Source organism: Lepidochelys olivacea, assembly GCF_965140295.1.
Source record: "Lepidochelys olivacea isolate rLepOli2 genome assembly, chromosome: 17".
Taxonomy (NCBI): domain Eukaryota; kingdom Metazoa; phylum Chordata; order Testudines; family Cheloniidae; genus Lepidochelys; species Lepidochelys olivacea.
The window spans coordinates 13,425,465-13,451,456 of NC_140427.1; the positions used below are offsets into that span (position 1 = coordinate 13,425,465).

Below are 25,992 nucleotides of genomic sequence, written 5' to 3' on the forward strand. Positions count from 1 at the left end.
GAAGCGACATGAAAATCTCTCTGGAGCTAACTTGTTTACGGAGCACCAGCAGGTTTAAAGCACTGCCGGCATCAGACTTCTCTCTTGTACATTTCCTTCAAATAAATACTGAATAAAAACAAGAATCCTGTAATTTGGCCATCCAAAGAGCTAAACACTATGCTTCAGCAGGAAATTATCATTTCAAAATCTCGGGACAGCTTTGTGACAATCTTCCAAAGACCAGTACCCTGAGAAGAAAGAATTGCATAATTTCTAAAGAATTTCAGCACTTTACTATGGAGTCTGATTATCCCATAATTATCACTTATGCTTTTAGGCCCTGATTCAACAAAGCACTTATGCAAGTGCTGTAGTCTGATTGAAATCAGTAGGACTTAAGTTTGTACTTAAGTACGCTGTTGAATTGGGTACTAAATGCATAAATCCTATTGACTTCAATGGAACTGCCACACTAGATTAAGTGCGTTGCTGAACTGGGGCTGTAGGCCTTAATCCTGAAATCTTCTCCATGCCAGCAGACCCCTGTACCCATGCAGAGTTCATTGTACGATCATATATTTAGGGTTTATTCTTCCCCTTAACCTGCTCAGTGCTTAGGTATTATGGTAACTGGTGCTATATATAAATTTCACAGATGGACAGGCAGTACTTAGCTCTTCTCCTTTGGGTGGACATTATGACAACCTTAGATAGTGGTGTAAAAAATATAATAATGCTTTGGAATCCTCTGAATATCATAGTCTGAAAGCTCTCTGTTAATGCATCTGCAAGATCTCCTGTAATAATAAATAGCCATACAATTTTGGAAAAGTGTTGCTACTGAATATAAGCCTAGGTCAAATGTTCTGGTCTGATCAATCTGGGACTTTGGAAGTCTACATCTACACCCTAATTTAAGGACTGGCTACTTTCTCTACAATGTATTCAACCAAAAGCCTAGATCCTAAGACCCCATAACTTTGAAACTCAGGTCTGCATGTGAATTTTGTATGACCTTTCATCTCTAGTTATTCCAATTTATAATTACCCTCCCCTGTTTTATTACTTTCTATCTCATTTATGATATTTGCATAGCCCCCAATTACCATAACATCTAGGCAACTTCACTAAGATTTATCTGCTGTTCCTTTTAGAAATGAAACCATGCAAGCTGTACAATAGCTTCCTTTCAGGAAGGGGGCTGGTGAATATCACATTCACTTGAGTAATTAATTGTCCTATTATTAAAATTAAATGTTTTGGCACTCTACTAATAACATCCAATCAACCCTGAGGGTATTTGTAATGCCATGTTGTTTTGTTAAATCTGTTGTAAAAATTCTTCATTATTGATGTATTTCCATTTATTATTACTCAGCTGTGATACATTCAGTCTATTATGAATAATAACTTGTATATATATTTTTTTAAATTGAGGCTTTTTGTTCAGAATACTCTAGTGCAGATAGGGAATGCTTTGAATTAATTTCTTCAGCTTTGCTATAACTGTTTGAAATGAAGGCAGTGGGACATGGGGAAATGAACTAAAACATGATGGAGAAAAGAGTCCTTATAACACTCGTGATAAACAAACCCACAACAGCCATATCCTCTGTTGCCAGTGGAAGACAAGGTCTTTAAACAGATTAAGAGATGTACAAATGTATAATCGGAGACTTGAAGATGCACAAGTGACATTTCCTTGCTACTTTGATGTTCTCTTAGCAAAATCTTTGAAATATAGTTTTTTCTGACTGCTAATGATCTTATTGTGTCAACATTCTACTCTTTCTCTAGGCCCTGATCCTTCAATGAGCTCTGCGTGGACAAAAAATGAGATAAATTCCTCTAGAAAGAGACAGATCTCAGATTTTTGGGACTTAACAGTAAAGATCCTAAGAGTATTTGCTGGCATAAGGGGTGGAACAAAGAAGATAGTGCGGAGACTCTATTGCACTGGTGACCGTTGATGGCCCCATTTGTTCACTTAATCACTGTTGACTTTATTCAATTCTCCGTACACCAGGTGCTCTGCTGGTGAGGGGGAAATTGCTGATTGCTAGATGAGAGGAAAGAGAAACAGCGATGACTACCAGTGCATGCCAGTAAGGGGGAAAACAGTAAGTAATTGCTGGGCATGGATTCAGAGAGATCTCTGCTGGCATCATCATTCATTAGCCGGGTAACCTGTTTTGGGCAGAGTCTAAAGAGATCCAGAATGGGAGATAGCGATGAGATAATGCTTGGGATAGGTGCAAGTAAACACACAGTATAACATTTAAGTTCTTTCATAGTAGATGTTCTGACCTGGGCATTTATGCTGTGTTAGTAGGTGTGGTATCTTCATAGATTCACAGAGTTTAAGACCAGAAGTCAGCATTAGGTCACTTACAGTATGTCTACACAGCGAAGAAAAATCCGTGGCTGGCTGGGGGACACAGGCTGTGGGACTGTTGCATTGCTGGGTAGAATTCTGGGCTCGGGCTGGAGCCTGGGCTCTAGGATGCTGTCCGGTGGAAGAGGGTCTACACAGCAATGAAACAGCCCCGCAGCCTTAGCCACGCAAGCCTGGGTTGGCTGACATGGGGCAGCCATGGATTTTTCTTTGCTGTGTAGACAAACTTGTAGTATGACCACCTGTATAATTCAGGCCATTAAATTTATTGAGCCCAATAACTTGTGTCTGGCTAAAGACTATCTTCCAGAAAGGCATCTAGTCTTGATTTTAAGACAGCAAGAGACAGAGAATCCACCACTTCCTTTGGTAGTTTATTCCAGTGGTTAATGACCATTTCTGTTAAAGATTTGTGCCCCATTTCTTGTTTGAGTTAGTCTGGCTTCAGTTTTCAACCTTTGGTTCTCTGCATGATTAAAGAGTCCTTTACTACCTGGTATTTTGTCCCTATGAAGGTACAGAGATACACTCTAATCAAGTCACTTACCAATCTTCTTTTTTATAAGCTAAACAGATTGAGCTCTTTGTCTCTCACTATAAGGCATTTTCTGGCACCCTCAAATAATTTCTCTCTCTTTTTTGTACCCTTAGCAACTATGTCTATTCCTTCTTCTTTTCTACTCATAAATTTTCAGTAGTCCATGGCTTCCAATCCTATTGTAGAGGCCGACACTTTGGCATAATTTTTTTAGGACCCTGGACTTCACTGAAATTTCTCACACTCTGAAGCTTACTTGGATCGAGACATCCAAGGGTGCACTGCAAGCCAGACTTGGAGGAAACAGTCCCCTGGGCCCAGCAGACAGGTTGAGACTAGAGCTGGTTGGAAAAAGGAGTTTTTCCTGTGGACAATTTTTACAAAAATATCACCCCCATCCCCCACCCAAAATACATTTTTGTGTGTTTTCCATAGAAAATTTCAACCTTTTTGGTGGAAAAACTAAAGTTTTTCAGCCAACCGCCCAAAAATTTTCTGCTGAAAAATTTCTATTTGGAAATGCTGTTGTGATCCATTATGGGATTTGTAGTTCAGGTATGTCATGCTCCCGTTCTCCTATATGAGCTGGGGTCCAAGGCCTGACTACATCTCCCATGATGCTTCAGTGTCTCCCTTGCTGAACCGTCCTATTATATCACGGGAGATGTAGTCCCACTGGGGAACCCAGCCCATAGAGGGGAATGGAAATGACAAATGCTCGTAGGTAACACAGCTGCATTTCCCAAATGACGTTTTGGATTTTCAGGCATTTGGGGTTTTGATGGAAAGTCAAAATTTTCCATGGAAAGCACACACTTTTTGCGAAAAATGTCATATAACAGAAAAATAGTTTGGTCAGCATTTTTGACCACCTGAATTGCAGAGTGGGAATGGGAAGCTATTGAAAAATGGTGAAGGGATAGTGAAAAGGAAGCAAAGGAACTAGTGTAGGGCTGTGGGAGGGTAAGCAAGCTAGGGGATTGCTGGATGGCTACAGAAAGGGAGGAAGAGCTAGGGGGACTAACGGAGGACGGCATGGAAGAATTTAAATATAGCTGAGCTCTTGGGGACTAAGAGGAGAGTTGGATGGATCTGACCCTTAAAGATGATTTAGATTTAGGCTGAGGATCAGGCTAGTTCCTACTCCCTCTTTTTGTTATTTTTAAATTTAAACTTAGTTTTCGTTTCTACTGTTCAGAACTCAAAAGAACCTTGGCATTCTTGAAACTTCTGTGTTTTTCAACATGATGCCTTTTAAAGTGACCTTCACTACCTTTTTAATAGTAAAGTTTTCAGGAGGAGGGGAAAACCCACCACTAACAGAATTTGGGGTCATCACACCTTTATACTTGTCAACAACCTGGAAGCTCCTAGGTAATGAAATGGCTTTGTGACACTGCATCCATCAGGCTAATTGCTAAGGTTTTGTTTCCTTCATTTCCAAGAACTAAACTGCTTCCGAGGTTATATCCTTAACTGTCAAAAACAATCTGAAATGTGTAGTGACCCCTTACCCACGATGGGTCATCAGCAGGGATTGAATGTTCAACGTTCATTATTAAAAGCTTGATCCATTACCCACTGACTTCAGTAAGCATTGGACCTAAAAGCACAGGCCTTTACTACTTGATGGGGCATTAGAGGGGGAGGGCTCCTAGTTACTACCAAGGATTCTTTCCCAGGTGTCTAGTTGATACGTCTCGCCCACATGCTCAGGGCCCAACTGAGAAGTGGGGAAAAATTCTATCAGAGAACACATGAGCTATTCTGTGCTCAGAATATGCATAATGGGCTTGCATTGGAGTCCACGGAAATTTGGCTCTTAATAAAAAAAATAAAAATAAAAAAAGATAGAATGAACAGATTGTGTTGCCCGTACCAATGTAGCAGGGAAATCCATTTGTGCAGCCTAGGGTTGAAAGAGATGTAATCTCTTTGGTATTTTGTCCCGTGTACTTGTAAAGTGCAAGTTCACTGCATGTAGGCTCTTCTGCTCGGAGCACGTCTCGCTACTTGTTATAAAAGTAATGATTCTGTAACAACCTCTCTCAAACATTTATGATGCAAACACAATACAGTGTAATAAGTATTTCTTGTTGTTATTTCAGTATTGAAATTTCCCACTGGGTTGCCTTGTGATCCATGAGCTATTAAGAAGGGCTGTAAGCAGGTGAAGTTCCCACCCTGCGCTGCTCATAATATATACACACTATATATAACCCCAGCTTACCCTCTCCACTCCTTCCTGGCATCTTGGCTTTGTTGATAACTTAAATAGCAGCAAATATGTAAACTTCATTCTAGGTTTTCTCCCTAAGGTTGTCTATTCTTACAGCTTTCCCTGTAAGACCTCCTCTGTCCCAGACCTTATTTCCCTCTGCTCCAGAGACTCCCAAGTTCTCTTATAGCCTATTTGGAGCTATAACAAGGTCCACCTACCAACATAAGTGAGCTATAATTCTTGTTTATCTTGAAGCACTTAAGGTTTTGGTGATTAAAAAGAAGATCTCTGCATTCCTATGCAGGGTCCTAGAATCTGGCACACTGTTAGAAGAGCCAATCGAGCACTCCTGATATGCCTGTTAATGTGCTGAATATACTTTCTGTTGCTGTACTGAGACTTTTTGGGTCCTTCCAAGTTCTTTGCAGCTGGATCTAGTATTGAAATATAAGGAGAGCCAACTCTATGCCCAATAGAAGACAAGCAAAAAGAAAAAATACACAGTCAGCAACAGCAAATCCAAGTACTAATGCATAAGGTCAATTAATACTCAGACTAATGGAGGGGTGTTGCCAAAAGCACATGTATGCAACAGGTTGTTGACTCCCATTAAATATATTGGCTACAGCGGGAGAGATGTGGATTAACTGCAGAACAGTTGCTTACATGAAGGAGGTCATGGCTAAAGATGGCTCTCTGGTTATTGCCTCTTCCTGTTAAACCTGCAGCAATTAGGGCAGAATGCACCAAGACAACAATGAGGAATATTTGGAAAGACAACTGTCTCGCCTGCCTGACACGCTCAGAAGATGGAGGGTGAAATTTCTCATTGCACATCTTCGTGTGGAAGGTACTTTAGGAAATCACTGGCAATCATATATTGCTGGACGTAATGAAGAATTTAATAAGAAATGTTGCATATTTTGGTAGCCATCACATATCTGCCAGTATAGTTTCAGGGTAAATTTGAGCAATCTATTGGCCAGAGCCACTTAAATTATCCTAATCCTGCAGTGTAGGCTTCAAGCGCACTTAATTTCTAGTTAAAAGAAAGTTTCCAGTTTAACAATCGGATGAATTTTCAGTAATGTCTGAAACTCTTTTTCTTAAACATGCCAAAGGAGCTAAAGACGAATGTAAGCTACAGAAATGTTTCTCTACCTTTTGATACCAGGGACCAGCTTGCTGCCTTTCTAAACTGTGTCAGGGAGATCTTGGGGACCAGCACTGGTCCATGGACCCTTCACTGAGAAACACTGAGCTAAAGAGATTCCTGACACCAAAACACCAGTTGAATGAATAATTAGTAGTAAATCATTTATTTGGTGAAATTCACTTTGTTTTCCTGTTAATGACTTGTCCAGGAGCATCTTATATTTTTCCTCAAATGTATTTGTACCAAAACCCTGACAAATATATTTGGAAATGCTGCTGCCATGCATCGTGAGACATATAGTCTGACTGGTGACCTTGGTTTCCCCCGAACCAGCAACTCCCTGAGGCATCATGACAGCATTTCCAAATAAAATTTTTTGGGTTTGGGAGAGTCTTTTTTTTTTTTTTTTTTTTTAATGAAAACTCAACATTTCCCATGGAAACAGATGCTTTTTGCAAAAAAACTTTTTTTCATTGAAAATTCAATTTTCTTCCAAAAACCATTTGCAGTGGAAAATTTTCAACCTGCTGTAGTATTCATCCAGCTTCACCAGTGTTGCAGTCCCTAAATGAGAGTCTGTCTGTCTTGAACTATGCAAAATAGTTACATCATGGCAAAAGCATACCAATAGCTGCTCTCTTCAGCCTTTTTTTGTTGCTGGTAGTTTGAGGTGGACTTCCCACTTCTAGGCTGTGTTGAGGTTGTTGGGAGAGAGTATCACACAGAGACTGACTGGTGCCAACTGGCAAAGGACTCAGGGTTGTTTACAAGCAGCTCCTGTCTCCGACCTGATAAACTCACTACCTCTAATACACCACTTTCATACTATTATTCCATAGAGGGTAGCATGTGAGGTCTCTACTGAAAGCTTGTATCTTATCGATACTTGTAACCATGGCAAGATGTGTGTATGGGTCATATTTAAGGAATAATGTAACCTATATGGAAAATTATGCCTTTATGGTCTTGGAGTAAAAGTTAGTCAGCAGGGAATCATATGTCTCGGTGTTGGCCCATTCAGGCGGCAGGAAGTTGTCACCACTCCTTGGCTAGCCGGCTATGTAATATATTGCTTAGTGCACGAACCCAGAAAAGTCAGTGGAAAACCATCAAGGACAAACTATAAACATTGAAACTACCTGGAAGTGAAAAGGAATGATAGGCCAGTGAGTGGAGCATCCTGTTGGGGAATAAAGACAAAAGACCAATTCAGTATATCACAGGGTGGAGAAAGGCACTCTGGATCCATTCACTGAGGAGGGGGTGCTTCAAGAAAGACGGGATCCTGTTTCCTTGTGGCTAGCAAATACTGGAAAAGGCTGTACTTTCAGGTGAGAATCTGCTCTGTTGGCCAGGAAAGGTAACTATTAATATGCTCTAGCCCTAGTTCACATTTTATTATTTTGTTTTGTACGTAACCATTTGTTTCTATCACTCACACTGGTTTCTATTTGAATTTCTCATCTTTCATAAATGTGTATTACCGTGCCTGAGCTCAAGTGCTGTGTGTGGTACAGGCATGGTGGGCTAAGGTAAAATGGGTAAGCTGGGATACACTATCCTTTGTGATCAGAGGATCTGGGATTTCTATGGTTATCCAGTGATCAGGCGCTGGACACCATAGGAGGACACTTTATAGGGACCCAGGGGCTGGGAGCATCTATTGTCAGGGCAAAGACAGGGCTGGTGTAGCCCAGAGGAGAGTGCTTGAGTACCTGACAGGCAAGTTGTGTTAGGGAGTTAACACCCCGATGATACCGGTAAGATTCCCTCACAATGGAGGCAGGTGGCAGGGAGGTGACTCTCAGCCCTGGGTGCCCTGAAAAGCATCACAATGGGCTACAGAATTGGAGATCAGGTGTGTGGTGTGAAACCCGTTGTCCCAGCCACAGTCACTAGCGTTATGAAGTGGGGTGGATCCTCCACAGGAACACCCCCTTTCTTCTTTGCTGACCGTTCCAGCTGTGAGCTCAGCCAGGCAAAGGATGGGTTTGCATTCTGCAGCTGCTTCAGAGGTGGAAACTCTCCAGATGGAAGCGAGAGTACCCTTGGTGGTGACTCTCCATCTAAGGAAGCACTGGGTATTTCATGTATCAGCTACAGAAGCTGCTTCCTGCAGGACAGAACTCTGGATTCTTTCATATGCCATCTCTGTAAAAGGGCAGAATAAAGTGCTGTGTCCCCTTTCCCACCTAATGAGGTAATGAGAACCATGTTCACATGGCTATAAATTTAGCAATAGGGACTCCGGTCACATGCCAAATGTGAGAGGATGCTGGGTGCCACCCACTCTCAATTGAGCAAGAGTTGGGCTGGGTAGCACTGTGAGGTCTCCTGAGAGCAGGAATGTCTCTAGGCTAGTAATGCTGCCAGCCTAGCTGCTCTGAAGAGTGCCAGGAAATGCCAGCCCCTTACTACACCTGGTTGCTTCCCCCTACGAAAGAGTTACACAATGACTTGCCATTTCTTTTGCTTTAAGGCATAATCTCTTTCAAGAGTTCCTGCCTGAGCAGTGAACCACCAAGGCTATGTCTTTAAATTACCATTAATTAAGTGCTCAGACTCATTAAGATAGAGTCACTTTCTCTTTATTGCAGGTGAAGAGGAAAAGGTCAATGTTTCTACCACAAAGGGCCTTCCTCAAAAAGACATAAAACATTCAGTACAGTAGTGTGAATACAAATGAGAGCGGGCCTTGTCTTGCAGACCTTACTCAAGCAAAAACTCCAATTGAAGTACTGTGTAGTTTGAGGTCTGGCAGGGTCAGGCCTACTATGGGTATTTTGTCCCTGAAGGTGTCGTGCTCCTCTAATGCTTCCGAAAGTGTTTCTTGGCGATTGCAACTTACGTAAGTTCAGGACAGAGGTACGCAGGGTGAAATCCACCTGCCTCACACCAAGCTGGAGTAAATCAACTTGACAGTGGGGGGCTATCTTGGGGCAGGGAGAAAGGAGTATATTCCTTTCCCCAATTTGCAGATATAGCCAGCCCTGCAACCTGTCCATAGTTAATAAAGGATGTCTACTGCACATGCCCAGTGCTAAGGTATGTGGCTGCTTGGATTAGTGTAATCATGGACCTATGGGCTATCTTAACACCTCCCTTGTGTACACATAGACCAGCTGTGTCTCATTTAGGCAGTGCCATGTGCAGTGTTGTTCTTACCTCCCGCAGCGAAGTCATCTTGTTTCCACCACACTGGGGCCCTCTGTGACCCTGCTTGTGATAGGTAGATTTTGCTCAGACTGATCATGCAACCATTCACCAGCAAATTTGACAAAAAGCGACCTCCTGTCTATAAACAAACTGTCTGTAGTAGAGCACATCACTGATTACCAGATGGGTTGATATTTACCCACTCTCCCAGAAAGCCTTTGCTTGTTTCAAAATATTTTCCCTTTTTTGTATGGCACACCCACAATCCAGGTGTTGCAATCCAGATGTTCTGCTTCATCTCTCTCTAGGGAGGATTCCATTCTGGTGGCAGGATACCTCAAGCTTCACTCTGCTAGCAGTTGGATGTAGATTTCAGACATCTCGAAGTTCAGGGGATGGTTAGCTGTGGTATTTTAAAAATCATTATAAAGACAAGGATTCACAGGCCTGATTTTTAAAATGGTTAGGTATGCAGTTACATGCAGAGATCCATACCTGATTTGCATGTGCAGTTATTGCAACTGTACATACAAATTGGGTAACCCCGGACACCAGTTCTGGCCTGTTGTGTGCCCTCAGCTGCTTGATTTGTGTATGCACCTAGTCAATTTAAACCTCTGACCCTGTGTGAGGAGTTGAGATCTGGATTTTGGATATCAAACTAACCTCAATATGTGACTGCTCAGGTTTAGGGATTTGGTTTAAGCCCCTCTCTAATTAAATGGGATTTCAAAAGTCAGTGTAGTTGCTTTTATATTGGAAGTATGTTTATGGAGAAAACATGCAGATTAATTTATGTTTAAATATTTCATTGTGTGACATGACAGCCAACATGAATGCACAGCTTGCTGGAACTGCTGTCTGACTGGTCAGCATTTAAATATCCAAACCGGCACTGAAATGGTGTTCACTATACTCCTTTTGCTGTGTATATAAAGTTAGTGCCTTGGCAACACAGACTAATTTATCGGAGTGAAATATTTTAATTGGTAAGTGCTGGGAAATTATCTATTTAATGAAAAAGAAAACCTATTTATTTTTGTAATGTGCTGCTGAAGAAACTAGTTCCCAAGTAAATATATTTAAAAAAGGATTAGGATTTGTTTGCATAATTACAGCAAGAGAACTGCTATGTATGTACAAAGTAATGACAGGGAAACAAACTCTCTTTCTCATTCTGTGTTATTCGTGTATCAGGTTGGTTTGCTCTTTAAGGCTATTTAAGCTTTCATAAACTCAGTGAGGCAGAAAGTCATTAATTACAGGATTAAGATGTGTATGTGTGTGTATATATATATATTGAGTGTGTATGTGTGTGTGTGTATATATGCATCTGTTTTATTGACTGTACTAAGAACATATGGTGGTGTAAGAGCCAAATCACCCCTGTAATTATTACCCAAGTGTGGCTGGAAGTTGAGGACACGATTCAATAGGTGGCACTTGTCTCTCGGAGGCAGTGCTTCAGCATGAATGTAGAGGTGATGTCCTTTGAGTGAGATGCAAAGGAGAGACCCTATAATACATTTTTATAGAGAGCACTCAAGGGATCAGTTCCTCAGCTGCTATAAATCAGCACAGTCAATGTGGCTACATCGAATTACACTAGCTGAAGATCTGGCCTGAGGTATTTTGGCCTGCGTCCTGGCCAAATTCCAGTTTGTAAAATGTTTGGCATAAAAACATTGCACCAGAGCCTCAGCTGGTGTCAATCGACACAGCTCCACGGAGGCTGCTGTTCTAGCCGCTGAAGGTGGACCCTTTACGCTAGAACATGTGGTGTGGCTGGGATGAATTCTGATTTACACCAGCTGTGGATCTGGCCTACAAACATTTCAGTTTCAAACATCGTTTCAGTTGATTACAGCAAACTTGCTCCTTTCCTGTCCATCCTAAATCATTGTAGGTTATTGCTATGTAACTGCCATTTTTGACTGGGGGAATGGCTGTCCTGCAATAGAGGGTGACGAACCGTACCCTAGGTTGTGGTGGGCATTGCTTATGCTGTAGGTGAATTGCAAAGAAGTTTCCATTGCAATCTCCTGGGATGCTTTCCTAGTAATACTTTTCTGCAACATTCATATACTGGGATGAAAATGTTCATCTCCAGTCCCTGCTTGAAGGTGAAATTCCTTCCTTCAGCAAAAACCATTGCAGTTAGAATCTTTAAACTGTGGCATGGACATAGATCTCATTTAGGTTTGGTACTCAGTACTAGTGCTAACATGTCCTGGCTCAGATGCTCAAAGCTGCCTAAGGGGTTTGGATGTTCAGTTTAAATTAATGGGAATTGGGCGTTTGGATCCCTTGCGCAGCTTTGAACATCTCAGCTCTGATGCCTTGTGATTTTATTAAGAGTGCATTTTGCACTCTATTAAATTCTCCAGGCTGAACATTGCTAGGTAAATGCAAAGGAGGATTATTTTTCTAGGACATCTGTATTCTGCCTATGCTAACTCTCCCCCCTCATGAAGAAGACACTGTTATTTGTTTAGTTCCTGGTGTAGTGACAAAATTAAGCCTGCAATCCATCAGTCCTGAGCTTGGCTTCTCTGAGCGTTCATCATTCTGAGATGCAGAAGGTTTTAATCTTACTGCTCTTTCAAAGATTGCTCTCTGAAAAGAAAGAATAGACAAAGTATTATAATGAGTCTTCTGCTTGTTTTTCGTGTGCAGGGAGAAGATGCCATTCCACCATGTAACGGCTGGCTTGTTATACAAGGGGAACTACCTGAATCGATCACTCTCTGCTGGCAGTGACAGTGAACAGCTAGCCAATATCTCTGTGGAGGAATTGGATGGTAAGGAGCCTTGTTTGAGGTGGGAAGGGGGTAATTAGACAGTAGGAAAAGGCAGTCGGTGGGCCTGCATTCATTTTATTAGTTGCGTAATCTTAAAATAACTTGAACGTCATTCTGAGTGTGAAGTAGAGAATAAAATGTTTGTCTGAAGTGGCACAGCTTACCAGATCTAAAATGAGGGGAAGGCCACAGTCTAAAGTTGTATTCAGATCTCAGGTCTGATTTTAGCTTCAGTCTCTGTCCTTCCATCCTCAAATAAGGCAAGAGCTTTTAAAAGAACAAGAATGTTCTGTATGGGCCAAATTTTGTAGGAGAAAGTTAGACTAACATTTTGGATAAAGATGCCTTGTTCTTTACACAGGGCCAGGTCTGTCTTCCTAGATGTACCATCACATCTGGTATATGGCCATTAAGCAAGCAGTTTTCTGTCTGTCTATATCTATTTATCTAGATAGATATGTGGAAGCTGAATGTGGCTCTGGGGCTGGAAAAGTGCTTTGCGATTGACTTCTCCAGGTCAATGATTCAGGTCATAAGCCAACTTTGAATTGATGAGGGTTAGAAAGAAACTTTTCTTGTGGGTAGATTATCCCATAAACTACCTACTGTGGAGTTTCTTGCACTTTCCTCTGCAGCATCTGGTATTGGTCACCATCAGAGACAAGACACTGGGCTAGATGGACTTGGGGTCTGATTCCTCTGTTCTTGCCCAGGTAATTTCTAATTATAAGTAACTACCGTTTGATGGCTCTTCTGTGAGCAACATGGAAGACGTTGAAGCTCTTGGTCTACTTCCCAGTGGACCTTTTGTACAAGCTCTGCAGAGAGCTTAATGATTCAATGAGCATGGAAATGGAGCTAGATAGAAACCGTCCCTCTAGAACAGGGTTTACACGTATTGGTGGGGCAACATGCAAGCAAGCCAAGTTTTATATGTTCTGAGAATTAATCAGATCTCACTTACAAGCTTGACAAGTCTGTTTTATCTCTACTCTCTGTAAGTCAATTTTGCAAGCTGTACGTTAATTTAAGCTAAGAAGACAAAAAGTACATTCTCCAAATATATTTGTTACAATGATTTTTCCCCCCAGTGGGAATTTACTATACTTATTAAAGGTAAGAAATATACAGTACCTAATTTAAAACACTTTAAACACAGTTTAACTAAAAATGTCACTTAAGGTACATCACTTAAGGGAAGTGTGCAGATTTTATAGCCACACTCTGTTCCTTATAAATTTGGATGAGAGTTTGGGTTTGGTTGATAATATCGCTGACCTGGCTTGCCCATTGTGGGCTGCAATAAGGAAGAACAATGCGGTTAGGTAAAGTTTAGATGCTCTCATAGTTGATGATCAAACAGGTTAGCACAATGCAGACAAGATGGTAGTGGATTAAGTCTTGCTCAAATGCCACTCTGGAAGACTTCGCTGCTACAGGCTAACCAGGGTGTCCCATTTTAATTCCTCTATAGCTCACAGGCACCTTACTTCCTAGTGACTGAGGAAGGAATTGCAACTTATTTATTTAGAAGATTTGCATTTAGAGGCAAGCAACCAAACAGAAAAGCCAGGTCTCTGCTCTGAAGTGTTTACATATCAGCGTCAGACAGAAGGCAATCTCTCTGTCAGTGCAGTTTGGCCTCTTTGTGGTCTTGAACTGGAGTAATCTGGCAGTGAAGACACCACTGATCCTGTAATGGCAGAAGGACTTCTGTGCCATTCACCCTCCCTGCTGCTAGCACTGCAGGGAAAAGGGGGCCTGGCTGAAGAAAGGGAGAGTGGCCAGAATACTGCTGAGATGCGCTGATTCTCAGTTGTATTTTCACTCCTCTCAGGCTGTTTGCAGCTGGCCTTCAAGCGGCTCTAACATAGCACAGGGAGACCAGCCCCGCACAGAACAGTGACAGACCAGAGATTTAGGCCCTCTTAACCACCACCACCCTACTTTGCAATTTGGCCACCCCCCCAATCAGGTAAAATTCATGCATGTTGTCACTGGGTGGACTCCATTCTGATTTCACCGGCTATTGGTCATCACAAAATTCAGCCCAGGGAGTGAAGGTGCCTGACCTAAACAGAGTCAATCTGAATATGAATCACTGAGTTGATTACTGGTAATTAATGTGAAATGTCATGAATAAGTGCTGGGTAGCTGGCTTATAAAACCAGTGGCAGTTGCTGTGAATCTTAATACCATGTCAGCTCAACATGGTTTGTGTCTTATTGTAATTGTGCCGTTGCACTGGAGAGCAACTTATTTCATTCATCTCTGTTCACAAAGATATCCCACTCACTCTTGAAAGTACAGGAGTCTGAGCTCTTTTGCTAGTCACCCATTTATTCTTTGGCTGTTAGACATAGACTTCTCATTAGAATTTATGTATAATTTTTTGACAGCATTTTGCTTTACAAACACTTATTTTCAAAGGCTTTATAACTTTGCCGTGAAGATTTGTCCCAGTTTTTAGCCTAGCAGAAAAGATGTCAACCCGGGGGCATTTTTTTTCTTAAACAAAAAATTGGTGCTAAATTGATTCAGATCCTCTTAAGCTGTAGCAACACAGAAGGATTTTGTAGGTGGAAATGCTTTCCTGTGCACTGTGTACTAAAATATAGCTTAGTTATTTTTTAAAAAAAGGATGGAATTCCTTTTGGCCATTGTTATTTTTTACCAGCAGTAAGTATTATTTTATTATTTATTTGTGTTATTGTAGCACCTAAGAGCCCCAGCCAGAGACCAGGACCCCAGTGTGCTAGGTGCTGCACAAACATACAACAAAAAGACTATCACCTCTCCAAAGAGTTTACAATCTAGGTAGCAGTTATTAAGCTGTTTTAGCTTTGGGCATTAGTGAAGGCATATGCGAGTTATAATGATGTTCTAATGGCTGCATCACAACCTTTGTAACATAGTAACAAATCTGAAATTAATAATACAGGTTGGGATTTTCAAAAGGAGCCTCTGGGAGTTAGGCACTGAACACCCATTGACTTTCAATGGGAATTGGGTGCCTAAATCCCCTCCAGTGCCTTCAAAAATACCAGTCACAATATGCTAAAGCCTTAAAGGATTGAACCTTCTTGCATAAAAGTTAATGGGAATTTTGAGTGGGACTTCTTGCAAGATTGGGGACCAAATATCCATCTGATCTGTTAGGCTTCTCTGGCATCATGGTAGCTTCTAGAGTGTTTGGCTGAATCCCATTCACTTCTGTAACAGATTTTTAAAAGTGCGTGTGATCAGTTACTACTGTGATGAGTGCAGTATAAGAGTCGAAGTAAAACCAAATAGAGTAGAATGTTATTTTTGCTGAGGGGTAATGTAATGAATTCATACTTGCATTGTTGTTATGGGATCCACAGGGTCAAACAGTGCAGTATGGTATGAACATCAGACAATTTTTAAATTGTTCAAGGTTACACATTTTTAATAAGCGGTAAAGGTGGGCAGAGATTCTGGGTTGTAGGGTAAATAAGCACATCTTAGTCTGTCCACATGCCCAAGCAATTCTTCCACCTCCTTTCTGGCTAGTCGTTCTCTTCCCATGAGAACTTCTCAGACTTTTGTCAGCTGTCTGTCTATTTTAAATGCATTCTCTTTTTCCCATTCTGCTCTAAATACTATCGTGGCAGCACAGAAAATAGCTTGAAGCAATAGTTTGTTACTCTTTTGATTCTCTGGTTATTCCTCATAGTGTTATTTGCTATTTGTGGTCCCATAGTAGCTTGAGAGTTTTGAGAAACTCTTAGGATTGCAAAGGAAATTAACTTATAGAAAGCTACATTAGGTGTTGCCAAAATTTGTAACACAAAGTAAATGACAAAGGTGAAACTGACATGCCATCCATAACCTGTCTCTTGGGGATTATAAAGCAGGGGCGGGCTTCTGGTGAATGTTATGTGCTATATGGTCAGCAATAGCTAAGCATGAGAGAATAAATTAGGGCTAGAGCAACTACTTTATCTATGAATTTCCTGACTATTGTTGATTCATTTCAGAATTGTAGCACTATTTGCACATATTTCCTTTTAGAATCGGCTGCTGCCTTAACGTTACAAATTACCAAGAAAAAAAAAATATTCTTAGCAAAAATATATATATATATATATTTTAATAAAAAAATCAGGGGATGGAATCATCATTGCAAGTTTGAGTCATCCACCCACACAGGCACTCTCTAAAGGGTATCGTCAGCAGGCAAAATGTTCCCATTGTAAGAGTCTGACAAATATCACCTGAAGGGAAAATATATGCATTTTAGGTAAAGTCCCTGTGTGTGTGTGTGTGTGTGTGTGTGTTACACACACATCTCTATCTCACCCCCCCCCATCCCCCCTACACACACCAGAACAGAAGAGCAGCCATTAGAATGGAAAAAATGTCATGATAACTCAGAGCCTGGCCCAAGTCACATTAAAGTCAATCGGCACTGGACGTGAACCCTCCATGTCATTATAAAGCACAGGGACATATGATTGGACAGGACCTGCTGGGTCATCATGTCCAGTCCCCTGCTATCACAGGCAACTACCCCACAGAATCCCTTTCGTAAATTTATCAAGCTCCATCTGGAAATCAGTTAGGTTTCTTGCCCACACCGCTCCCATTGGGAGGCTGTTCCAGAGCCTCGCCCTTCTGTTGGCTGGAAACCTTTTTCTGATTTTCAGCCTCAGTTTAGTCATCCCCATTTTATACCCATTTGTTCTTGTGCCAACATTGTCCTTCAGCTTAAATAGCTCTTTGCCCTCCCTGAGATTTACTCCCTGATGTATTTAAAGCATCTTGAAGTAATAAGGTATTTCATCCAGAGATTTAGATCATATGGCCTCCACCATAAAACCTTAGCTGTGCCTGTAAGACCTTCTGTAGACTGGGGATGTGCCCCGATTACAGACAACAGGCTGGCTGAACTGGTGCAAGCTCTAGTGTAGTGAAGCCGAGGGAAGTTCCATCAGTACAAATCATGACTTTGCCTGTCCAAGCTAGACTTGCAGTAGTGGAGCTATAGTAAAGGCTGAAACTGGGGAAAGTCCCCAGTCTAGACAAGCTTAGGTCAAGTGGCCTTCAAATGAAGAGCTCTAGGACTTTCCTTGAATCAGAGCTCTTACTCAAGGATTATTTTGTTTGCATTGAAGACAAACATGCACTAAACACCTCCATTCCCAGGCTTCCACCCCTTTCATTGCCAACTCTCTGCCATTATGGAGTGGGAGCAGTACCTGCAGAAGCAATTTTAACCAGGTCACTTGTATGCTGGGCTGCTGCATACGATACAACAGCGAGTGGCTTTAGAGTATAATTGGAAAACAGCTCATGCAAAAATGAAAGGGCCTGGTTAAATGCTGTCCATATGCACTTCGAAATTAGATGTTGGCTCCCATATGCCAATAATCCAGGCAATGAAAAATTGGATGAGGATATATTGAGGCAATAGTCATGTATAAAGAGTCAAAGTTGCAGCAGGACAATAAGGCATTAGGATGATGCCGATTATACCACAAAATAAGCTCTCTTGGGAAGCAGGAACGAAACCTGTGGACCCCAATTCTCAAACTGAGGCACCTAAACTTTAGACACACATGTCTACAAATTTTGTCCATGGCTGTTAAAAATGAAGGCAGAGGTCAGGATTGCTCACTGTATAATGGGTAGCCTCAAGAAGGTCAGTTTTTAATGCATTTCAGATATGTTCTATGCCCTGCAAAGCACTAAGACCCTGATTCTGCAAAGCTCTTAAGCATGATCTTAACCGTAATCCCATCCCTATTCAGCAAATCACAAAAACAGGCACTTGAGTCCCATTGAACTGCTTAAGCATTTTGCTGCATTGGGGCCTGATTTGCTATTGGCTGCCAAGAGGACTTCATGAAAAGGACTGTTGCCTCTGAGAGATGGGAACCATAGTATTATTCCCAGAAGTTCCTCCCTGAAAATGATTCTTTTAGAATGTGCCTGTTTTGTGGCCCCTTTGCATTTGTGGCTATTTTGATCACCCTGCTGAGTTCTGGTGGCTCGAGGAGCAGTTAGAGTCTTGCTAGTCTTAAAATCAAGCTGATTGCACAGTATATTTGCAGTTGAGACTTATTGTTGCAGAGTGAGCTGCTTTTAGGTCCCCAGAGAGTGTGAAACTTAAGTACTTTGGAGAAGCAATGTACCAGCACTCAGAGGGAGGAAAATCCAAAGGGGATATGACCTGTTAGATGCTTGGTTGACACATGGACCAAAGCTGAGTGAGTCTGCCTTTTGGCCATGGAAAAAAACAGCCAGAGGAGGAGAGGGATAAAAGCGTTTGGGGGTCCAAGGACCTCTTCTGAAATGGCTAAGCATGACACAGAAGGAACTAAGCTGAAATGCTAGCCGTGCTCATGTTGCATTAAAGGCTGGTGCTCAGATTAGCAGCTTTGATGCACAGCGTTGAGGGTGATAGCAATGGAGGTTTCTCAAAAGCCCGTATTTCAGTGTGGGCTCTGGGAGCAGCCTGTTAATTAAGTGGATGAAATTGTGTAAAGTTCCTTTTCTGTTTCTTGGAATGCTTGTAAAAGAGAGGTTTATCCGTGGATTCCCCATCATGACTGATCTGGGCTGAAAATGGAATAATTTAAGTTTTAAATTGTGTTTAAATACTGTTTCATCTTTGTGGCTATAAAGCCACAGTGTCACAGATACTCCCCTGACTGGACCTTGGGTATCTCTGATGCCTGTGGGGCTTTTCTTTCCAGTTTCCCAAGTATAAACATATTTTAATTACAGTGTGCATTTCTTCAGTGCCCAGTCGCTTCAGGTTTGAAACAGCTTCCGTTTAAAAATCATAAATACCAGCACGGTGATGATAACTTCTGTATAATATTGATTATTTTATTATGAGATGCACATTTGCTCCTGAAAAAAGCCCATAGAATGAATACCCACAGGAAGAGCATACATGCACAGAGAGAGATTGTGGCTACCCATTCTGGCCTATGTTCTTATTTACTGTGGGGTTAGGTTGGAGAGTTCATTTAAATCAGACAAAGAGAGGACACAGCAGTGCACTGCATGTATAATTATCCCAATCTATTTTATCTTCTATAAAATTAATATGGAGTCTATAGATTCTGGTGTTGTTTGGGTTTGCTTGGACGTTTATACACTGGCTCAAAGACATCGGGCCTAATTCTCCATTGAGCCGCACCTTGTATAGCCATTTACACCAGTGGAAGGTAAGTGGTAAAATCTACCATTCTGATCTGGTAGCATTTTACACCTACTTTGCACGGAGCTGTAATGCAATCCGGGTGCTTCAGACAGACACACAATTACTAGACAGATCTCTCTCTCACACACACACTCACAGGGACTGTAATTCAGTTCCATAAACACAGGCCTTGAGCACTTGAGATACAGGAGCTTTTGCTAACAGGAGTAACAGCTCCCAGCCCCTCACAGGCACCCGTCAATCACTCGGCCACACAAAGCCGGTATGACACAACAGTGACCCTCGGGCTAGAAGGAAGTTGGGCTCTGTAGGGAGCCCAGCTCATATCTTCTAAGCTGTGGAGGCTGTGATGTCTCGGGGAGTGCTGTGGCCAGAAGGCCAGCCCTGTGCTATGAGGCACTAAGGACCCTCAGCAGGCAGGTGGTAAAAAGCTACAGCATGGAAATTGTGGAGCGGCACAAAGCAGCTCAGGTTTCCAGTTCTCAGATGTTTTACTGCCTAGGCCCTGGCTGGCGGTTCTGTATTTGCCCAACGTGACAGGTTGCTAAAATATTGCGGCAAACCTCACAGCGTTTGTGTATGTGGTGGGGAAAGGGGTTGCAGGTGCCTTGCGTTAGAGGGGAAAGTGCTTGCTCCTTTCCCCAGAACAACCCCTCTCTCCCGACGCCAGAATCCTTTACTGTAAGCTCATTCACCTTGGCTTACTGCCCCAGCAGTCTATTATAAAGGAAAAAATACAGTTAACACACATCACGGCCGTCTCTGAGGGGAGAGCTCTGACAGAGAGAATTAAGAAACTGACGATCAGCTGCCAACAGATGAGAATTGCTAGGGACACCATCTGGAAGATAATTAAAGAGGTTATGTTTGAGCTCTAGCTACATCACTGTAGTTATTGGTATCGGCTGGTCAGTGGGCAAGTCCTCTGAGTGTTACTAGGGTTAGTTATCCTCTGCAATGAATCTGAACAAGGATGGGGTATGGAAGGGGGCCAGTCTACTGGAGGTAGCAAGGAAGGAACCAGTATAGGATGAACATTGCTAACCCTTTGTGTACAAGACAGTTTTTAGAAAAGACCTGCAGTTTGCATGAAGCCACTTTTACATCTCTCCTCATTACTTTATTTAATCTCTTGCCTCCTAGCGTGGAGACAGGCGTGCGTGTCTCCTACTGGGAACGCATCGTTGTTACATTATCCCTCATGAGATATGCATTGTTGTGTGTGAATATTCCTCTGAATTTTTGTAAATAAACCCAGTTCATTTTTACCTGCCTGCCTTTCTTTGGAGCAGCAGTATTATAACTAGCTCTCTGCGTGGCCCAAGGATCTGTGTGCAGAGCTGCTGCCTGGCAAACTCAGATCAAGCTCTAAACATGCTTTAAAAGTCCCTTAAATTAGACAATAACACATTGATACCATTTTAATATGGACCTTTAAAATACATATGTCTAATCTAGACCATTCATTTTCCAGGTTCCATCCAGTTCCTTGTCCTAAACCCACGGTTCACCTCACAGCTGCTCTACAACATGATTCTCAGCGCATGTTGCTCTAAAAACTCACTGGGCCTAATCCTTAGTTAACAGCAAAGCCCCTTTACAGCAGTCTGGAGAACACCCACTCCACAGACAGCCTCTCAGAAGCTGTGGAGCTCACAAAAGGGAGAGTGCACTGTTCTGTGGCTATTCTCTGCTTCCCAGGCAGACCCCTGAATATGCAGGGTCAAAGGTGGCTTTAAGCTACCTGTGCTCCCTCCTGCTGTTCCTCTCCCAGGTGCAGAAGCAAGAGAATAGAGGATTGGGGCCAATGTGTTTAGCCAGCATCCAGTGCCTACATCCAGAGGCTCAGACCAAGGTGAACATTTTCTAGCATCCCTCCCGTATGTTTCAGACACTGCGTAAATTCGTTTGTGATCAGTACTGGTTGAAGTGCCTCTCCTTGCCACACAGGAGTCTGTGGGGTTTGATTCTGCTTCTGCTCCCTGGGCAGATAGGAGCTGTGGGGGGGGAGTGCTGCAGGGACACAGATTTCAGGCTGAATACACTCAGAGATGGTTAGAGGGAACAGCTGCTGAATATCCTGAAGGAGATTATTTTTTCCTTCTTACAGAACACGCCCTACTGTTGACCTTTTAAAAACTTCCCTCTTTGATCCTCCTTTGTCCCTCTCTGACCACTCTTGGTGGGCTGCTGGCTCTGTTCCTGCCAAGATAGCCCCACTGAAGCCAACTACTTGCACAAGAGGCTGTCTCCCTCCTGAGCTGCAGGTTCAATAGAGGAGGAACAGCAGCCTGGTGGGAGCAGCAGGAAGCCTGCAGAACTGAAGTATTCCGACCAGCTGACTGAAGATTCCCATTTGCACTTGGTATCTTAGAAATAGGGGACATTATGTTGCTAAGTTGCCTTGGGCAAGTCTCTTAGCCTCTCTGTGCCTCACCTTCCCCATTTGTGGCTGAATAAATCTGCATTAATACTCATCTCATTCAGGATTTGTTAATTTGGGGGGGGGATTCTCCTCTCACTTATGCCAGTTTAAATTGGGAATCACTCCACTGAAATCAATGATGCCAGACTCGTGTCACGCCCATGAAGTGTGTACAAGAAGACTCAGGCCCCCAATATGCTATGTAAGTGCTTAATCAAATGGCCTGTTCTATTTCCTGTTCTATGCCGTATCGGTTCTCATACCAACTGCCATCTGTCTCGTCGCTTAGGGCTTTCATATCTCAACCAAAGTCCTGGGGCTGCTGCAGAGTGGACTCAGGAGTTTCAGACAAGACGCAGTTAACAAAGAGGCAAAAGGAGGATGAATGTTACTAGAGTGCCCTGATGAATCTAAGCCAGAGCTAAACTGGAGCAAATGGAACCTTAATCTTGCATGATTTTGGGGCAGAATGAGATTGCATCAATTTATAAAATGCGGGAAAAGGTCCTACACGCTCAGCAGTGGTTAGGATGCATATTTCATGGGGCAATGACTTCTGTTCGGTTAGCTGTACCAAGTCAAGGGCACCTCTGCGGTACTTCTGTACTAGCAGGGTTCCTGCTCAGAATAGCATGCACTGTAGTGTATCAATTAGCCAGCGCACTTTGCCTGTTTCCCCTTCAATTAGCATTATTTTAAATAATTAATACTTGAAAGTAAACGATGCTAATGCTGAGAACTAGCTCTATCTCAGTCTGTTTCCTGGGTTGTCTGCTGTCGGGTGCCCCTTAGAGTTACAGTGATCAATGTTTTAGCCACGCTGAGTTAGCTCACTGTGTTTTTCAGCCCGTCAGGTTTAATCAAGTTGTAGCAAAACCTAAGTCAACTTCCTCAAGTCCAAAAGAGTCACCCTGCCAAACTTAGCGATGCCTATGATTAGACATCTGTTTGCCACAATGTTTAAGTGCATTTCATAAAGCCAGTCTAAAGACAGGTTTCAGAGTAGCAGCCGTGTTAGTCTGTATTCGCAAAAAGAAAAGGAGTACTTGTGGCATCTAAAGAATAGATTTTTGCCTCATTACTAATGAGATCTGGCAGCTACAGAGCAACAGACTGGGAGCCAGGACTTCTGGGTTCTTGTTCTGCACTGAGACTTTGTGAAAGTCATTAATCGCTTTGTGCTTCAGTTCACCTCATGGGAGCAATGTTTGTAAGAAGGGCAGAATAATATTTATATCCCCATTTGGGGTGGTACACGATTTCCCAGATGTAGTATTCAGAGGAAAGCCCCTTTTCGGCAAAGTGCTTAGCTTAAACATGTGTTTTTAGTGGAAAGGCTTAAGTCCTTTGCTGAAATGGGGTCGAAATGAATGGCACTGTGTGAACCTCTGGTTTGCATTTATCCCCTGAATGGAGGAGATGGGGAATCTCCAGAAATCCAGGGAAAGCTTTGCCTGTATCTTCCACACGTGATCCTTTTTAAAGAACATTTAAAAAAAAAAAGATAAAATGTCAAGGTTCATGGGAAGAGCTTCAGTTTGACTTTCAGGGCATCTGTTATGCGGCATCATAAAACATCTTCAAACCTGCTGTGTTATTGGTTAGAAGCCATCGCAGGCAACTGCTGTCCATAAGTCTGTAATGACACATTTTGATTATGATTCTCCCTCCCCCCCAGTACTATTCTCCCAAAACTCATGATAAAGTACATTTGTCTTCCTGAGGGGGCAGGGTTGTGACTCACATCTCATGATTGAGAGAGCTACGAGTCACTTAGCAAGGCATAGATCCAGAGGAGAGAAGCAAAGTACGCTATGCTCAGAAGAGTAAAACTAATGGACTGCATTGTGTCTTGTACCGTTCAGACCCATCTTTCCATTCTCCCTGCAATTACAAGGCTGTGGGAAGCATGAGACCAGCTGTTGTAAAAGCTCTGTATCCAAGTTTACCTAGCCCGGTCATGTCATTGAGAACAATGCTTCATTGAAGGCAAAGAAGGGAAAATAGAAAAACACACAGTAGCTCATCCCAAAACGAAATGAGAATAGATGTGAATGGCCAGAGCTAGGAAGCTGGGAACAACTCTGTGTTGTTTAAAAGGAAAGGGGCTTTCTTTTTTCACTGTTTTCAGAGTAGGGTGAATGCACAGTAATATACAGTGCAACCCACATGGGGAATCCAGCTCCTATCCTGTGCAGCCCCTGAAACACACTCCTTCCTGGTAATTTTGTCAGATTATTTGCAAAACATTCAGGAAAGGGGAAGAGGAGAGGGGTGGAAAATTGGTGGCAGGGTTGTGGCTGGGATAGCTTTAAAGACAGGGGAGAAAGAATAGTGGGGAAGCGGAGAATCATCTGTGAGAGGGAAGCAGGATTCTCTGTGGTGGAGTGGGCAAGTTTCTTGGGGGCAGATTGGAAGAGCAAAGCAGGAACAGAATAGCCGGGTGCGGAGGGGTGATATTAGAGTCAGAGCTGGGATGGGGAAGCAGGGAATATTGGGGGGAGAGATTTGGGAGCCAGGGCAAGCTGGACAGACTTCTGGAGGACACAGGCGAGGGAGCAGGTGGTTGGTAGCTGGCTAGGTGTGATGTCTGGGTACTCATGTTCCATCCTACAGGCCCCCCCGAGCAAGATGAGCTGGCAGCCAGGACTGTGGGCAGCAGTTGTTGGCTTGTGTAGGATTGCTGGTGCATCCAACTGTCAGACAGATGGTGGGGCAGAAACCCATCTGGGAAGAAGCTTTTCCTGGCCTTGGCTGGCTTCTGAAACATCCAAGAGTATTAAATGAAAACTTTGAATTCAAAGTTTGCTTCTGCATGCCCATGAGTCCCGAAGAGGTACAATTAACCCTATGGCTAATATATCACTGGGTGGGTATATGGCTCCCTCCATGTGACAATTTCAAGTACTTGACAAACATCAATCATCCAAACAAAATAGCAGACCTGTGTGCCAGGCAAGTATCCTCGTCATCATTTCACAGAGAGGGACACAGAGAGTTTGAGCACCTTGCCTAGTCACACCGCACAGGAGAGGCAAAATTGGGACTAGAACCCAGAACTCTGTGTTTGGTTATAACAGGTTTTACTGTGCATGCTTGGGTTAAGGTATTTGTCATCTGTACTAGCCCGGTGGTGTAACAGTGCTGTGGGGCACTGGGTTCATCACTTGCCTCATTTCACTTCAAAGGTGGCACAGGGTCAGTGGGAGAAGCAATTTCTGTATGTGTATATATATGAATACATATGAATTTTCCATGCCAGCGCTATTGATGTCAGAGGGAGTCTAGAAGTGGAACAGGTGCAAGGTCTGCAGTGCTGATCAAAAGGAGAATCATCTCGGTAGTATGTGAAGTGCTTTGTGATGGTTTGCCATTCGTAATGCTATTACATTGTAGGATGAGTGGGCCAAATTCACTGAAGTTAGTGGGATGACACCATGAATTTGGCCCAGGGCTATTCTGCCTCTGAGTGAAATTAAAATGAGTTAAAAATGACATTTCTTTTTGCATCCAAAGGTAGGTTAAAGCACGTGTCTGTGATGCATGTAGGTGTTGCTGTTACACTCAGTCTTCCAAGTTCTTTTTCTTAGTATGTGAGCAAATGTTCAATTTTGGGAAGACAAGTGGTGTAAGTTTTGTTATACAGAATTCGGTATGGGGGGACTGTGACATTGAGCCCCATATTCTTCATAGCGATATTAGTATGATATAATTATATCATAATTATGATGTGTTTTATGGAAGATAAGGCATGTAAGGTGTCATTGGAAAGGTTATGGTTTGCTGAATATGATTATCCTATTTGTATGCATATATAATTTTTTTTATCCGAAGTTATGAGTATTGACTATATATTATTCACATGTAGCTATCCCTGGGCAAAGCCCACTAGGCAAAATGCTCTCAGTCTAGATGGCTCGCTGGGAAGGGCCCATTCAGGTTAATGAGCCATTAGGAAGAAATAATAGGCCTTAGGAGAAGCTCATCTCCCACTTGGTGAGCCTTCCTGTGAACGCTCCAAACAGTCAGTAGGGGATGGCTGTTGTGACTTTACAGGGACATGTGACCATGTCACCTGGTGCTGGATTCCATCTTGAGATGTCAGAATTTTTCCACTGAC

The 25,992-nt window shown here is 42.6% G+C and overlaps 1 protein-coding gene across 3 annotated transcripts in view; it reads left to right on the forward strand.

Moving 5' to 3' along the window:
* The window catches only part of CALN1 (calneuron 1), a 200,873-nt gene that overhangs the window by 31,483 nt on the left and 143,398 nt on the right, over nucleotides 1-25,992 (forward strand). For all 3 annotated transcript variants that reach the window (XM_084650739.1, XM_084650741.1, XM_084650740.1), the window contains one exon: nucleotides 12,125-12,249. In XM_084650739.1, coding sequence (XP_084506865.1) covers nucleotides 12,125-12,249 — 125 coding nt within the window. The remainder of the gene's footprint in view (nucleotides 1-12,124; nucleotides 12,250-25,992) is intronic.